Source organism: Eurosta solidaginis, chromosome 4 (assembly GCF_040869045.1).
Source record: "Eurosta solidaginis isolate ZX-2024a chromosome 4, ASM4086904v1, whole genome shotgun sequence".
Classification (NCBI taxonomy): Eukaryota; Metazoa; Arthropoda; class Insecta; order Diptera; family Tephritidae; genus Eurosta; species Eurosta solidaginis.
The window spans coordinates 148,400,760-148,419,190 of NC_090322.1; the positions used below are offsets into that span (position 1 = coordinate 148,400,760).

Below are 18,431 nucleotides of genomic sequence, written 5' to 3' on the forward strand. Positions count from 1 at the left end.
CATAATCATAAACAAAAACTATGACAGAACACAGAAAATCGTTTTATGAGTAAAAAAATGTTCTTTTTATGGGTATGATGTTTGTTGGACTTTCATTTCACAGCTGTTTAGCATTTTTATATGAATGAACATTTGTATTTTTTATTACTTCCTTTATATTGGGTCGGTTGAATGTTTGTCCGGTCTTCATACAAATCTTGCAATCGCTTTTTAAGCAACTTCTCATTGAGCTACAAACGTGAAACTTTACACATAAGTTAGAAAACGGTGACAATGCAATAAAAAAAAAAAAGCTGTTAGGTGGCGCACGGATCGAAATAATTAGATAAGAATTTGAAAATTTTCAAACTAGCTTTTAAGTAACTTGACTATAGACTTGAAATTTCAAACTTAATTCAGAGGTCGATGACAGCCGATGACACGATAAAAAACGATTCGCTAGGGGGTGCACGGGATGAGATATATTTAGATAAGAATTTGGAAATTTGGTGTTTTGAGATCTATTTTAAAGTAACTTATCATTGAGCTACAAACATGAAAGCTCAGAGACAGGTTCAGACATCGTGACATAGGAACAAAAGGAGAAAAAAATTCCGTTAGGTAGCGCACGGATCGAAAAAATTAGATAATAATTTGGAATTTTGAAACTTCTCAATGAGCGCAATTGATTGACTAATAATATCTCCTTTTCTACCAACTTTTCATTGGGCGGTCAATCCAAGTAATGTGCGCTCCACTTTTATATTTTTACTTCTCATAAATATTTTTGCAATTTCTATGTCAAAATTTAAAAATCAAAGTTTAGCAAGAATATGTCTTTATATAAGGAGACATTTTTCGCTGATTTTTGTCCATTTATATAAAGGAAGTGCTTAAAATTTTTTTATTTTATTTTTTCTTCTTGCAACTTCTTAATAGTTTTTTCGCTTGTCCAATTAATAAAATACTTAATAGGTAGTTTTGTGCTCATTTGTATGATTCAGTTTGTCTTTATTATGCATGTAATTTAGTTGTACATACCCTGCAGCAAAAATCATTAGTTCCCAGCTAGCGCATAACTGTTTCTATTTCATCAAGAAACGCTACGAGCTACGTTCTGTCCCCTCGTAGTGCTTTGAACTGTCACTTTTAACATTGTGATGTCCTACGAATGCTGTTGTTCCGATACCACTTTGTACTCGATACCTGTACTCATTGGAATGGATCGAGAATTCGATATTACTCGATACCTACTCGTACCGTACTCTTTCAAAGCTCAATAAAACTTATGGAAGTTGAGGTATATTGGAACGATTTTTGGTCATCTCTTATCAAAGTTGGTTTCGAGACAAATCGGTTTCGGCGTTGTACCGTTGTCTCGAAACCAAATTTGACAAGAAATGACCAAAAATCGTTCCAATATACATCATTTATCCACACTGTCGGAAAATCAACACAAAAAAAAAAAAGTCAATTATGGAAGTGCATCCTTTATTTCGGTTATGTTGTGCATGTTTTTGTGGTTGTTGCTGGCGATGGCAATGTAGTTTTGAGAACGACATTGTGATACCACATAAGATAAAGTTATTTAGCAATGATGCTGTTACGATTAATGTCCATCTCGAACCCGGTTAAGTCCATCTCCTAGTAAACCGTGACCGATATATATTCTTTCGGCCAGATCTGGTGAAAGCTGTACAGTCAAGCATGAATGGTATCGATGATACCATCTGCAGCAAGAGGGTTCCATTATATTGAGGTGGACTCCTATTGGACATCGCCTCGTAAAAATTCCAATCAGTATCGTTGGGCTTACTTACTTAATTGGCGCTTAACCGTTTCAACGGTTGTGGCCGTCCAACAAGGCGCGACAGTCGCTTCTTCTCTCTGCCAACTGTCGCCAGTTGGTCATACCAAGGGAGTTTAAATCGTTTTTCCTGGTCCTTCCAGCGCAGTAGGCGCCGCATTGTTGGGCGGGCTTTGGTAACCTCAGCAGACCCCCCAATGAAGGTCTAACCTCACGCTGCTCAAAAGTATAGCGGATCTAATGACGTAAATCATAGGCCCAACGAAGGCTTAATACCATGCAAACTTTTCAGTGCACAGCGTTGGTACCAATAGTTTGTAAAGGATGCGTAAATAAAATCTGCTTTGGTTAGGTACGAGAGCTATCTAAATTCTCTGTCATTTATGGATAATGACATGCGGTCTACCGCAAGTCCCGGGACTCATTTAAACCAACACATAAAATGCTCGATACATCATGTTCAGCCATTCAATCTCCAGATTACAAAATTCACAATGGGATGTGATCAACATTTTCATAGACCGCACTTTCGAAGGCTCAGTTGAGCAATTCATAGATTAAAATAAATAGAGTGCCTGTTTTACCTCTTGTAGCAGAAAATTCAAAGGAAAGCTTCACTGCCAACTTCTTTCAAAAATGAACTCTTTTCGCAGTAGAGCCACTGCGAAACTTCCAGTTAAGGGCCGATGCTGTGAACAGGATCACTACTGGCTTTTTCTGCTTCCCGCGGACCAGTTTTTTTTATCGACTTTGGTGCGTCTCGTAAGAGGTACGCTACGTCGCAGCTTACTACCTTTGTGTAAATACGCCTTACACCGAATTGGGTGTCCAGGTTTTAGTCAACTTTTAATCCACTTCCGGGGGAACTTCCACTTGAAAACGCTCGCCCAACTTCAACTTACGGTTTACATCGAGCTGCTAACAGAGAATATATAGTAAATTTTTGGTGCGCCCCATTAACTGCACAATTACCTTAGATTTCCTCATTTTATTTTAAACTGTATGTGAGCCTAGGCAAATTTATGGGTTAGTTCTGTTTTTGTATGTTGATGTAAGCTATGAAAATGGGCATCGAGATTTCCGAGAACTTTTTTGTACCAGATAATTTATGAGCGGAATGCAAGATTCGCTAAGCTAAACCTTTTTGGGCAATTTTTATATATTCTGAATTGCAGAATGTTGCTAAGCTTAAAATTAAATTTGGTAGGAATTTTTAGCGCAAAAGTTACAATAATACGGGGCGCGTTACTTGACAAGAGTAATCGATTCCTCTATACTGTGCCCACGTACTCAATATCAAAGGTAGTACTTGTAAAAGGTAATCGACTACGAAAAATTCTCGGTACTTAAGCAAGTCACCCGAGTATACTCGTATACTCGTAGATACTCGTATCGGAACAACACTACCAACGAATAGGCAACTGTCTCCTTTTGGAGAGCGTTCTTAACTGGTTCAGTTGAAGGTGGTTCCGAAATAGTCGCTTTTCGTAAAAGTGTGGCTAGCAAAAGTCCAGCTCTGTATCCGACTAGTAAAGAGGCGATCATTAAATCTGTAGTACAAAACTGGTGCTTTGCGTGACTGTCCCCCATTTGCGCTTAAGGGTGGGTATCTATGCACTCGAACACGACATGCATGCCTGCATTCTTTCCCGTATAACTCTTTATTTTATTTTACTTTTACTTCAATCTGTTTGACGGATCATTAATTTAGTCAAATAAGGAAGATTTATTTAAAGATTCACTTGAACTCACATTAATTTTTTGATTGCTTACGCTGCCTGAACAGCCAGCCAACTACTATCCCCGAGGCAATTAGGAAAAATAAAAAAAAAAATAGCATTTTGTTGCTTCAAAATTTGTTAGTTTGTGTGGGAAATAGTTCGCAGGTTAAGCCATTAGTAAGCTTTATTTCGATTCCTTTTTTGTTTGTTTTCTTCTTCTCATTTTCCAAATGCATTGTTGCTTGAACAAAACATTTTCGTTTGATATATGCATGTACATCTGTGTGCACAAAATAGCAGCAAAAACTTATAACTAATTTAACTCGTTATTCTTTTTATACTCAGTTGAGCAGAGCTGACAGAGTATATTAAGTTTGATTGGATAACGGTTGGTTGTACATATATAAAGGAATCGAGATAGATATAGACTTCCATATATCAAAATAATCAGGATCGAAAACAAATTTGATTGAGCCATGTCCGTCCGTCCGTCCGTTAACACGATAACTTGAGTAAATTTTGAGGTATCTTGATGAAATTTGGTATGTAGGTTCCTGAGCACTCATCTCAGACCGCTATTTAAAAGGAACGATATCGGACTATAACCACGCCCACTTTTTCGATATCGAAAATTTCGAAAAACCGAAAAAGTGCGATAATTCATTACAAAAGACCGATACAGCGACGAAACTTGGTAGATGAGTTGAACTTATGACGCAGAATAGAAAATTAGTAAAATTTTGGACAATGGGCGTGGCACCGCCCACTTTTAAAAGAAGGTAATTTAAAACTTTTGCAAGCTGTAATTTGGCAGTCGTTGAAGATATCATTATGAAATTTGGCAGGAACGTTACTCCTATTACTATATGTACGGTTAATAAAAATTAGCAAAATCGGAGAAGGACCACGCCCACTTAAAAAAAAATTTTTTTTAAAGTAAAATTTTAACAAAAAATTTAATATCTTTACAGTATATAAGTAAATTATGTCAACATTCAACTCCAGTAATGATATGGTGCAACAAAATACAAAAATAAAAGAAAATTTCAAAATGGGCGTGGCTCCGGCCTTTTTCATTTATTTTTACATTTGTCTAGGATACTTTTAACGCCATAAGTCGAACAATTAACCAATCCTTTTGGTAGGGGCATAGATTTTATGACGCTAACTGTTTTCTGTGAAAATGGGCGAAATCGGTTGATGCCACGCCCAGTTTTTATACACAGTCGTCCGTCTGCCCTTCCGCATGGCCGTTAACACGATAACTTGAGCAAAAATCGACATATCTTTAATGAACTTAGTTCACGTCCTTACTTGAACTCACTTTATCTTGGTATGAAAAATGAACGAAATCCGACTATGACCACGCCCACTTTTTCGATATCGAAAATTACGCAAAATGAAAAAAATGCCATAATTCTATACCAAATACGAAAAAAGGGATGAAACATGGTAAGGTAATTGGATTGTTTTATTGACGCGAAATATAACTTTAGAAAAAACTTTATAAAATGGTTGTGACACCTACCATATTAAGTAGAAGAAAATGAAAAAGTTCTGCAGGGCGAAATAAAAAACACTTAAAATCTTGGCAGGTATTACATATATAAATAAATTAGCGGTATCCAGCAGATGATGTTCTGGGTCACCCTAGTCCACATTTTGGTCGATATCTGGAAAACGCCTTCACATATACAACTACCACCACTCCCTTTTAAAACTCTCATTAATACCTTTAATTTGATACCCATATCGTACAAACTCATTCTAGAGTCACCCCTGGTCCACCTTTATGGCGATATCTCGAAAAGGCGTCCACCTATAGAACTAAGGCCCACTCCCTTTTAAAAATACGCATTAACACCTTTCATTTGATACCCATATCGTGCAGACAAAGTCTAGAGTCACCTCTGGTCCACCTTTAATGCGATACCTTGAAAAGGCGTCCACCTATAGAACTAAGGCCCACTCCCTTTTACAATACTCATTAACTCCTTTCGTTTGATACCCATATTGCACAAACGAATTCTAGAGTTACCCCTGGCCCACCTTTGTGGCGATATCTCGAAACGGCGTCCACCTATGGAACTAAGGATTACTGCCTTTTAAAATACTCATTAACACCTTTCATTTGATACCCATATCGTACAAACACATTCTAGAGTCACCCCTGGTCCACCTTTATGACGATATTTCGAAACGGCGTCCACTTATAGAACTAAGGCCCACTCCCTTTTAAAATACTCATTAACACCTTTCGTTTGATGCCCATATTGTGCAAACAAATTCTAGGGTCACCCCTGGTCCACCTTTATGGCGATATCTCGAAACGGCGCCCACCTAGGGAACTAAGGATTACTCCCTTTTAAAATGCTCATTAACACCTTTCTTTTGATACCCATATTGTACAAACAAATTCTAGGGTCACCCCTGGTCCACCTTTATGGCGATATCTCGAAACGGCGTCCACCTATGGAACTAAGGATTACTCCCTTTTAAAATACTCATTAACACCTTTCATTTGATACCCATATCGTACAAACGCATTCCAGAGTCACCCCTGGTCCACCTTTATGGCGATATCTCGAAAAGGCAACCACCTATACAACAACCACCACTCCTTTTAAAATACTCATTAATACCTTTAATTTGATACCCATATCGTACAAACAAATTCTAAAGTCACCCCTGGTCCACCTTTATGGCGATATTTCGAAACGGCATCCACCTATAGAACTAAGGCCCACTCCCTTTTAAAATACTCATTAACACCATTCGTTTGATGCCCATATTGTACAAACAAATTCTAGGGTCGCCCCTGGTCCACCTTTGTGGCGATATCTCGAAACGGCGTCCACCTATGGAACTAAGGATTACTCCCTTTTAAAATACTCATTAACACCTTTCATTTGATACCCATATCGTACAAACGCATTCTAGATTCACCCCTGGTCCACCTTTATGGCGATATCTCGAAAAGGCGACCACCTATACAACAACCACCACTCCCTTTTAAAACCCCTAATTTGATACCCATATCGTACAATCGCATTCTAGAGTCAACCCTGATCCACCTTTATGGCTATATCCCTAAATGGCGTCCACCTATAGAACTATGGCCCACTCCCTCATAAAATACTCTTTAGTGCCTTTCATTTGATACATATGTCATACAAGCATATTCCAGGGTTTCCCTCGGTTCATTTTCCTACATGGTTATTTTCCCTTATGCTGTCACCATATCTCTCAACATACGGTTACACCCGAACTTAACCTTACTTGTTTCATATTAATTTTCGTAAGTATTAGAAAAAATTCGTATAATGCAAACAAGCCATTTTGAAAATGTTTCGAAAAAGTTTCAAAATTCGAATCGATAAAATTTTTCGGTTCAAATTTGAGCATGTACTTGAACAATTTTAATATGCGTACTGGAACAACAATTCGTCTTTTTTTGTGGAAAACGGACAGGCCTAGTCAACATATTGTAACGAATTTAGTGAAATTCCACTTATCGAAACGCCCATTTTCCAAAATTTTACTAATTTTCTATTCTGCGTCATAAGGTCAACCCACCTACGAAGTTTCATCGCTTTATCCGTCTTTGGTAATGAATTATCACACTTTTTCAGTGTTTCGAAATTTTCGATATCGAAAAAGTGGGTGTGGTTATAGTCCGATTTCGTTCATTTTAAATAGCGATCTGAGATGAGTGCCCATATAGAAATCGGAAGTAATGAAATTTTGAACAGAGTTTGTGAGAGCGGAAAGTAAAGCTAAAGCAAAGTCAAAATCTAAAAACATCGTTCACCCATATCCCATTTTTTTGCGGATCAGCTGAACTCCTTAAGCTCCAAGCGTAGACTTATTTGCAAATAATCAAATTTAAAACTTAAATTTAATTTTTTTGCCTCCTCACCTCAAATCTCAAATATACTTTCCCCTTTTTACTTCCAGCTACCGATGGATAAAGAACGGCAAAAAATTCAATTGGCAAGCATACGACAACCGTATGCTGCAGCAGCCTGGACGTGGTACACTTGTTATCACATCACCCAAAGACGAAGATATGGGTCAATATCAGTGTTTCGCTGAAAATGAGTTTGGCGTTGCCACCTCAAATTCTGTATTCGTACGCAAGGCTGAATTAAATGCCTTCAAAGACGAGGTTGCTAAAACGATTGAAACAAACGAAGGTGAACCCTTCTCACTGAGTTGCGAGGCGCCAGATGGTTGGCCTAAACCCATAGTAAACTGGCTGATACAGCATTCATTGGAAGGCACCATCAAATCGATTAATAATTCACGTATGACACTTGATCCCGAAGGTACATTGTGGTTCTCAAATGTAACCAGAGAAGATGCTTCCGATGACTTCTTCTATGCATGTTCTGCCACATCTGTTTTTCGTAATGAATATAAAATTGGTAATAAAGTGTTGTTGGATGTTAAACAAACTGGTATTAGCGCTGCACAAAACAAACAACCGCCAAAACGCCAATATGTGACGCGTAAAAATGAAGTAGCGTTGCGCGGTAAACGTGTCGAACTCTATTGTATTTTTGGTGGTACACCGTTACCGCAAACTGTTTGGATGAAAAATGGCGCACCAATACAATGGAGCGATCGTGTTACACAAGGCCACTATGGTAAATCGTTAGTTATCAAGCAGGCGAGCTTCGATGATGAGGGCTCCTACACATGCGACGTTTCGAATGGTGTTGGCAATGCGCAATCTTACTCGATAAATTTGAAAATCTTAGCTACACCCTACTTCACGAAAGAACCAGAGATACAAAACGCTGCAGAAGATGAAACTGTAGAGTTTGAATGCGCTGCCGCTGGTAATCCAGAGCCAACAATACAATGGATACACAATGGTAAACCGATAGGACAAACGCCACCCAATCCACGTCGCACCGTACAAAGTAATCGTATTATTATACGTGATCTCGTGAAAGCCGATACGGGTAATTATGGTTGTAACGCTACCAATTCGCTGGGTTATGTCTACAAGGATGTGTATCTCAATGTTTTGGCACTGCCGCCAGAGATCCAAGAAGCACCACGCAAAGAAGCCACTGTTGATGGTAAAAATATAACGTTACGTTGTCGTGTCTTTGGTGCGCCCAAGCCACAAGTCAAATGGATACACAATCATCAAGAATTGACCGGTGGACGTTACAACACTTTGCCCTCAGGCGATTTGGAGATTCAAGAGGTAACATTTAGCGATGAAGGCGCTTACACTTGCTTCGCTACCAACAAATTCGGCAGCAAAACAGCGAATGGTTCGTTGACAGTGATGAAGCGTACGAGTATAATACAAGAACCACAGAATTACGAGGTAGCCGCTGGAAAATCGGCTACATTCCGTTGTAATGAAGAGCATGATGAAAAGTTGGATCTGGAGATTGAATGGTGGAAAGATGGGCAACCGATTGATTTTGAAGCGGAAGCGCGTTTCATGAAAACGAATGACAACTCATTGACAATACCGAAAACTGTTGAATTAGATTCGGGCGAATATACATGTGTGGCGCGCACGCAACTCGATGAGGCATCCGCTAAAGCTAATCTGATTGTGCAGGATGTACCGAATGCGCCACGTTTGGTCGGTATTGTATGTATGGCTGATAAAGTAAAGGTAACATGGGAACCCCAAGGTGACAATCGTTCACCCATTCTACATTACACTATCGAATTCAATACCTCATTTACACCCCACTCGTGGGATGTCGCATTCGAGAAAGTGCCCTCTACTGAATTCTCATTTGTCATTGATATGACACCTTGGGCTAATTATACATTCCGCGTCAAAGCTTTCAACAAAATTGGACCATCACCACCATCGATGAATAGTGAAACCTGTACAACACAACCGGATGTACCCTACAAGAACCCTGACAATGTGCAAGGTATGGGCACAGAGCCAAACAATTTGGTAATTTCGTGGACGCCAATGCCAGAGATTGAACATAATGGTCCCGATTTTCAATATCGTGTCTATTGGAAACGTGATATACCTGCAGCCTCTTGGGAGAGTAGGGATATTTATGATTGGCGTCAAAGTAGTTTAGTTATACCAGATCAACCAACTTATGTGCCGTATGTGATAAAAGTAGTCGCCATTAATCAGAAAGGTGAAGCAAATACAGCACCAGTTGAGATCATTGGCTATTCAGGCGAAGATCGTAAGTATTATTTGCAAAAAAAATCCTTTTTTTTAAATTTATTTAATTTTTTAATTTTTTTTCTTGCAAATCAAAGGTCCTTTGGAAGCGCCCACCAACTTTAGTATGGTTCAAGTGACCGCAGCCACCACAGCCATGTTACGCTGGAATCATGTCAGTCCCGAATCAGTACGTGGTCGTTTCAAAGGTTACAAAATTCAAACATGGACTGAGAAGGAGGGTGAGGAAGCATTGCGTGAAATACATGTAGATGCGATCTCCGACCAAGCGCTCGTAACACAATTCAAACCTGATTCAAAGAACTTTGCACGTGTACTCGCCTACAATGGACGTTTTAATGGTCCGCCAAGTATTGTAATTGACTTTGATACACCCGAGGGTGTACCATCACCTGTGCAATCATTGGATGCTTACCCGCTGGGCTCATCCGCGTTTTGGTTGACTTGGAAGAAACCTTTGCAACCCAATGGTAAATTGACTGGCTACAAAATCTATTACGAAGAAGTAAAAGGCAGCTATGTTAGCGAACGTCGTGAACTCGAACCGCATATATCCGATCCACGACAGACGAGCACAAAATTGGCTGGCTTACATGCAAATACAAAATATAGAATATCGATAACTGCAACAACGAAAATGGGCGAAGGATCAGAGTGAGTTTCGTAGTTTTAGTGTTACGAGAGTCCGTTTGTAAGTAAAAATGTGTCTTCTTCTTTCAGGCATTTCATTGAGAAGCGAACATTACCCGAAGATTCGCAAAAACCTGCTGTGCCTGGCTTCGCTTGGGAACAATTGCCATCCGATAATGGTCTGGCGAAATATCGCATCAATTGGCATCCTAGTACTGAGGGTCATGCGGGTACACATTTCTATACCCAATACAGGTAAGTTAAGGTTACTGCCGTCAAATAATCAGCCTACACAAATTGAGGAAATGTCGTGGTATCGATATTTTTTGTTAAAACATCGAAGATGTGGCAAGACGCCAATATCAATAGCTTTCCAATTTCAAAGAAATTACCTGCTAGGCATATTATTGTGCTCCTTAGCATTGAGCATCTTGGCAGCGTTGTGCAAGGGTTAAATGGCATCCTTCACTTAGTGCCTCTGCCGAAAAAGGGCTTTGAGATTGAAAAAATCGCAAAATGTTGAAATCGATCGATAATATCGACGTCTGGCACGGACAATATTAGGGCAATTGGGAGGATTGGGAGGTTGGCTTAGACAATGGTAGGTAGATTACAGCTTACATTGACGTCTTGAAAATGGAAAAGTGAATGGGGACTGAGCTCCGTTCGAGGCGTCCGAAGTGCCTTCCAGGCGGAGGTCTGGGCCATAGAAGGAGTATCGTCGAAAAGGTTTCAAAAGGGATATACATGAGGAGTTCAGCTTCCCCAACGAGTTAGGGGGCTTAGGGCGAAGGCTCTGGGGACCCCAAGTTCCTCATCGAACCTATTTAATCGTTCCTGAGCGGTCGGGCTTGTACCTCAATGATGCTTTATTGCTACAGCAACAACATTAACAGTCACGTGATTACTTTCTCTGCAGATTCCTAGGACAAACAAGATAACTAAAATTTCGAGAGTCTGGTGGAGGTATGGAGGGTGGATCTTTCGCCCCTATTTAGTCTGGGTGCGGGAACGAGATGCAGTATGGCCACAGTGTGTGGTCCATTTCTCTAGAGGCGGTAGGGTCTGTAAAGACAGGAAGATCTCTTTCTACTCACACGGGTCAAAATTTTCTGCGGTGTCCATGCAGGGATTTTCTCATTGCAATTACAAGCTAGGTCAATCGGTCTTCTAGATGCAGCTAGAAAATTCAATAAGAGGGCCAACAGCCAATCAGCCCCTCACTGCCTGAGTCAGTGACTTAAAGAGAGCGCTCCATAAGAATCAATTACACTTGTCCGGAATCCTGGTCACCGGAATATTGTTGACCTTGAGAAACCGGATGAACTAGAAAGTTCCGGAGCATTTGTAGATAACACTCAGACGTGATGGCACATCGTCTACTCACAGCAATTAAAGGGGATACACAGGGTACACGACTAGTTCGTACTCCTCGGAAATCTGTGGTATTAACACAAATAGCCATGGCCAGACTACTCGTGCACTTCCGGTTGCCGTGGTGTAGAGGTAGCGTGCTGTCTTACTATACCGAAGGCCCTGGATCAAGTCCCAGTAACAGAAATATTAAAATACTTTAGAAAACGTTTCTCTAAACTGTTTCGCTCCTCGTGAAATAGTCTCTCGATGGTGATAGTTATAGGAACGTACCGGATCTATAGTTTGCAAAGGACGTCAATATCGACCCCTAAAATCTCCGAAAATTCTCTTTATCTCAATTTCACAAGTTTTTAGATCAACGGCAACTGGCACAGTAAGGGTTATGGACCGTTTTGGAAATCAAAATGGGCCTATCAGTGGCCTAAGCATCGGGCTGTGAAAGTCATTTCTTGATTCCGGTCATTTCATCCTAACCTACCCCTAAAAATTACAAGCAGGAGCTTGCGGTTTTTACTGACACATATAATGTCAATGAAGTATCGTTTTAAGGTCCTCAATCTGCCGTGATTACTCCAGTTTGGAATATTTTTTAAAACTTTTCTATGGCACATCACGCTGCATTTCGAACCTTGTATCAACATACTAAATAACTTTCTTTTTTATTCCAAAACAGAATTAAAGGCGAACCCGATTTCAATAAAGTGGATCCAGAATTCACAAAGGACTTCCAAGAGATAGCCGGCCTTGATCCCGACAATGTTTATGAATTCCGCGTCGTAGCGGTCGATGGTCTGCATGAAACGCCCAGCGATGTGAGAGAAATCGTCGTTGAAGGACCCACAAAGGTACCAAATCAAAATGTAGCAAATGCCGGCTGGTTTATTGGCATGATGTTGGCGTTAGCTTTCATTATCATACTTTTCATTATTATTTGTATAATACGACGCAATCGTGGTGGTAAATATGATGTGCATGATCGTGAATTAGCGAATGGACGACGTGACTATCCAGACGAAGGTGGATTCCATGAATACTCGCAGCCGTAAGTTGATAAAAAAAATAATTAAGATAACCAATTCCATTTAGTACTAGCCCAACCATTTTTTTTTTTTAATCGGTTTAAATTAAAAATTTTTCTTATGGAAATCTTAGCTCAGATCGGTATAAATTTAACCTTATGCCTAAACGTTTGGAAAAGTTTTTAAAAAATTTTCAAATGAAAAACCGATAATTTGTAGCCCATTAAATTTTTGTTTAACCAAGCGTAAGTAGTGGTCATCCTAAATTTGTTGTAAAAAAAAGACACAATTTCAATGTGGCAAGCATGTAAGTGAAAGAGCTCCGACTATTGGACTGTCTGGCCTGACTGTTTGAGCCTGAATACGTTACGTTACTAATTTAAGCCCCAAATTGTAATTTTTCATAAATCATATATTTGTCTGTAGAAAAGTTTAACCCAGTATCGGCATCTGCCCATTAACGGCGCGTCATCATCGGGACGTCAACGACGACGTATCGGCGCAGTAGAAGCACGTTATTGGCTTGTTATCTTTACAATCCTCTTAATTCGCGGCATTGCCAACGCCAGCAGTGAAAACAAAAGGTGCACGTAAATGTGGAATGATGTCAAGAGGATGGTAGAATATCCAGGGAATGTAGACACCGAAAACTGTAGCACTGCCAGCATTTCGAATAGCTACTATTGTCGCTTAAGCGTTTAAATGATTATAGCCGTCCAGCAAGGCGTCCCAGTCGCTGCTTCTCCGTTAGGGTAACTAGCACCAATTGTACATACCAAGAGAATTTAAATCGTTTTTCACCTGGTCCTTCCAGTGGAGTGGGGCCGCCTTCTTCCTCTGCTTTGGCGGGTTCCGATTAGAATACTTTTTTGTTCGGAGCATCATCATTCATTCGCATAACATGACATGGCCAGCCTAGCCGCTGTATTTTAATTCACTGGACTATATTGGTGTCTGCCCGTACTAGTCGTCGCCAATGTTTGGAGGGCCATAAATCAGAGCCGCCTCATCTAATGTTTTCATGGTCCATGCTTTGGCACCATATAGAAGGACGGGTACGATCAGTGGCTTGTATCTGGATCTTCATTTCCCGGGAGGAGAATATTTTCCAATTATCTACACAGTCCAAAAGAGCATTTGTTGGCAACAGTGAGTTTTCGCTGAATTCCTAGACTGATGATGTTTGGGTTAAAGCGGATTCCCAAAATAAACGAAATATTTACTATTTCGAAATTGTGGCTGCCAACATAGACGTGGTTGCCAAGGCACCAATGCGCTGAATCTTTGCTTGATGATAGCAGATACTCCGTTTTGTTCTCATCGACCATCAAACCCATCTTTTCCGCTTCTTTTTCCAGTTTGGAGTAAGCAGAATTAACGGCACTAGGTCGATGATATCAATGTAGGCTGCATACGCCAGTGATTGCACGCTCTTAAGAATATTGTTAGAGTGATAGAGTGGTTAAGTGCTGCAGGTAGTAAAATTTCCTCGGGCATCAATCTAAAGAAATCGCTTGATAGCGGGTCACCCTGTCTGAAATCTCGTTTAGTTTCGAAAGGTCCGGAGAGGTCCTTCTCAATTCTGACTGAGCTGATGGTTTTGCTCAACGTCATTTTGCACAGCCAAGCATGCTTTAAATGACCTTATATGCGATACTAAGCAGGCTTACTCTGTAATAGTTGGCGCAGTTTGCAGGATCCCCCTTCTTGTGAACTGCACAAAGAGCACTTGTTTGACCATATATTGTATAGAAGTTGATGTATGCGCCCCCTTACCAACGCCGCCGTATTTGAATAACTCCGCAGGCAATCCTTCAGCATTTATTCCAACATCATCGATTGCGGCATCGGGATCATCATCTTCCCTGGACGTTTCATCGCTGTCTACATTAAGGAGCACAGAGAAGTGTTCCTTCCATAATCTAAGAAGGCCCTCGAGATATTGGCTACCATGTCGCCGTTTTCGTTTCTACGGGAGTTTGCCCCGGACTTTGTTGCGAATTTTTGTAGTACAATTTGCGGGCGTTATTCCTGGTGGCTATCTGCCCATGCTCTTGTTGTTGTTGGTGTTGTAGCGATAAGGTTGCTTCCCGAAGGCTTTGGGGAGTGCTGTCGATGTAATGGTCCTTTGCCGGATACAGATCCGGTACGCTCCGGTACCACATCACCATTAGGTGCTAGCCCGACCATCTCGGGAACGATTTATGTGGCCACATTAAACCTTCGGGCCATCCCCTCCCTACCCACCCCAAGTTCCATGAGGAGCTTGGGGTCGCCAGAGCCTCGTCTGTTAGTGAAACAGGATTCGCCGCGGATAGGTGAGGTTTGACAATTGGGTTTGGAGAAGCTATATATTGCGCTGGCAACCTGAAGGGTTGCGCTACACAGCCCCTTGAATCTGGTATTTTAGTCGCCTTTTACGACAGGTATACCTACCGCGGGAATATTCTGACCCCCTAACCCGCTCTCAAGCCTTTCTGCCTTCGCCCTTTCGATGTTTTACTGGCCTTTTGTTTTTTGTTCTTTGCTTTTAGCCGCGCAGAGGCGGGCGCGTATTTCGTCTGCAGCAAGATAATGATCCGTGTCGATGTTAGATCCTCGAATCGTGCGTACATATAAAACACTCCAAGCACGCCGGCCGTCTATCCAACGTAGCCGATCTGGTTACATGTATTTCGATCATGGGACATTTTTTGTTGTTGTTGTAGCAATAAAGACTCTCCCCGAAGGCCTAGAGAGTGTTATCGATGTTGATGGTCCTTTGCCGGATGCAGATCCGGTACGTTCCGGTACCAAGCCCGACCATCTCGGGAACTATTGGTTATGACCACAAGCTTGGTGCTGGCTATGATCATATTTCGTGCACCGGCAAATCCGATCAGCCATAATCAGCCATTGGGGGAGGTTTCGTTGTTGAAGCTGAATTTTTCGACCGTAGGACCAAAAACGCCAAGTACGACTTTTGTATTATGGCGGGGCAGCTCTCGTATGTGCGTTCTAGGCGCTCGTAGAATACGTCCTTCACTTCCTTCTCCGCCTTCGGTGCAGAGTGACATATTGGTACAAAATAGCGGTGGTCCAATATAATAGGACTGTATTCCCATTTATCATTTCCATACCGAGTTACAAATTTTAATGCACCGAAATCGCATTTAATAAAAATATCGTTTTATTTTTTTTCAGTTTGGATAACAAGAGCGCTGGTCGCCAATCGGTTAGTTCGGCGAATAAACCGGGTGTGGAGAGTGACACCGATTCGATGGCCGAATATGGTGATGGTGATACAGGTGAGTTGAGATAGTCAAAACAAAAAACTACCACTATTTTTTTTTTTTCAAAAAATTTATGAATATATGTACTACACACATTAGACTGGGTCGATTTATGAACCGATATCGCGCCATCGATTTTTCGATAGGATTTGGGGTCAGGAAAAAAAAGTTCCACTACACATACGCAAAAAAATAATTTTTGAGCCTGTGAAAATTTTTTTTTTTTACTTTTGTTCGACTTTGATGTTACGGTTTTTTCATGACCTACTAAAAAAATTTCATTAGATTGTAAAATTTTCATTTTCATTTTTCAAAAAACTGTTATCGACAACGTTTGTAGCGGACGTTTTTGAGTCGGACAGGGTATACATATGAACACTGTTTTAGTTGGTCATGAAAAAACCTTAAAAATCAAAGTCCAAAAAAGTAAAAAAAAAATAAAATTTCGCAGGCTCGAAAATTATTTCTTTGGGTATGCGTAGTGGACCTTTCCTTTTTTTCTGAGCCCAAATCCTATCGAAATATCGATGGCGCGATATCGGTTAACTTTCGTCCATACAAATCGGCCCACCCTATGTCATACATATCTATGTATATGTGTATGTATGTATATATTTTTAATGATGTACATTATTTATGTACCCGTGTGCGTAAAATTGTGCATAAAAAGTCGTGTTTTCTCACTGTTAGTCCGTGCTTTGTTTATACACATAAATATTTTTTTCTTTTGTAGCTACATACATACATACATCTGTATTATTTAATGTTTTTTTCTGTTCTTAAATTTTTTTTCTACTATATCTATGTGTTATATATCTTTTATGTTTTCTTCAACTTGTATAACAAAAAAAAAAACGTTGCGTGTGATTTTGAAAATGAGCACATCAGCTGTTGCACAAAGAGGCGTCGCAAATAATTTCTCCATATTGCCCGAACGACGAGATGACGCTGCCAGAGCCGCAGCACATATTCTAAAACATTAGTCAAGAAACTAGCCGAAAAAATATAATTCAAATATAATAAATTAATTCGTTTTGTAAAAAAAATAAAAGAAACATGTTAAGGTAAAAAAAGTTTTTTTTTGCGATTTTAAAATTAATTAATGCATGTTTAATATTTTATTAAAAGGAACTCACCCCAAAATTTTATTTTAAATTTGTTTTTTTTTTTTTTTTTGTTGGAAAGAAATTTCAGCTTTTCGATGTTAATCTCACACGTATTAAAACATTTTTTAACTTTTTTGTTGTTGTTTTGTTTTTGTTTTTTATTGCTAACATTTTATTATGAGTTAAAAATTTTGCCAAACTAATAAATATTGCGATTGAAATGAAAAAGCAAAATACTCCATTGTGCTCATGGGCATCCATCATAAGCTTTAAGAAAAATGTAATTTAAAAATAATTTAACTATAGGTTTAAACGTTTTTGATTTTGAAAAAGTTATTGAGCGCGTTTTATACACCTGAAACAAAATAAAAATTTTTACTTTTTAACGTTTATTTGTTAAAGCCAGAATTAAATTTTTTCTGTCAATGACAAATCCCTCGTCTTACCAGTTTTTTCACATCGTAATTTGGCGCTGTATATGGTCGCCGCCAGGAACAGTAACTATTTGCAAAAATCTGTTAAACTATTTAGTTCGTATGACCAGTGGAATATGGTTTTTTCTTGACGAAAAAAACATAAATTTTTTTGGACTAACTTATATTTATGGAAAAGTTCGTAAAATCGATATATGTAATACTCCTATATTGCTAATAGAAAATGCTCGCAATGTGTTTTGAATTCGAAATCAAAACAAGACAGCCTATCAAATTTTTGTGATTGTAGCAGCATAAGTGTGACAAGAAAAAATTTAAATTTAGGTACATTCGATTATTGAATACAAAAACAAAAACGTTTAAACAGCAATATATCGGCACTCTGATGTTTGGGAATGTTCTTAGCTTTTTGTAGCAATATAGGAGTATTACATATATGGTAAAATCAATAATTTTGCGGCGAATATATGAGCATCACTATGATGTTAGTAAATAATCACAACAACAAGAAAAAGCGAGCAGCCACACTTATTTACATGTAGGAAAGCAAGCAAGAGATTAGTTGTTACTCACACATACACACGCATATAGCTAAATAACCAAGTATGAGATACAACTGTTCCAGAAGACATGTTCGTGAAAAGTCTAGACTCTGGACCTTGGGAGAAATATACGAACGAGACAACAGAGGTTATAAAAGCAGTGCAAGCAGCGGAATAACTAATTAGTTTGATTTTAAAACGCCTTACGCGAGTATTGTGAAGTACTATTCCCAATGTAGTCTTAATAAAGGAAATATTGCTACACTGAATTATGGAGTTACATATTGTAAAGAATTTAGGGAAATTCCGCTTATTTCAGACCTTCTGCTAACGTTCGAATTGCTAAACTGC

At 39.5% G+C, this 18,431-nt stretch overlaps 1 protein-coding gene across 11 annotated transcripts in view; it reads left to right on the forward strand.

The window, feature by feature from the left end:
• Window positions 1-18,431, forward strand: part of Nrg (Neuroglian) — a 347,573-nt gene that overhangs the window by 316,796 nt on the left and 12,346 nt on the right. For 10 of the 11 annotated variants that reach the window (XR_010952972.1, XR_010952974.1, XR_010952971.1 and 7 more), the window contains 6 exons: window positions 7,465-9,701; window positions 9,778-10,354; window positions 10,421-10,585; window positions 12,381-12,749; window positions 15,910-16,013; window positions 16,887-17,062. Coding sequence is in view for 1 of the 11 variants with exons in the window: in XM_067783354.1 (XP_067639455.1) it covers window positions 7,465-9,701; window positions 9,778-10,354; window positions 10,421-10,585; window positions 12,381-12,749; window positions 15,910-16,013 (3,452 nt within the window). In the remaining 10 variants the exon portion in view is untranslated. The remainder of the gene's footprint in view (window positions 1-7,464; window positions 9,702-9,777; window positions 10,355-10,420; window positions 10,586-12,380; window positions 12,750-15,909; window positions 16,014-16,886; window positions 17,063-18,431) is intronic. The other variant, XM_067783354.1, reaches the window with a different exon arrangement.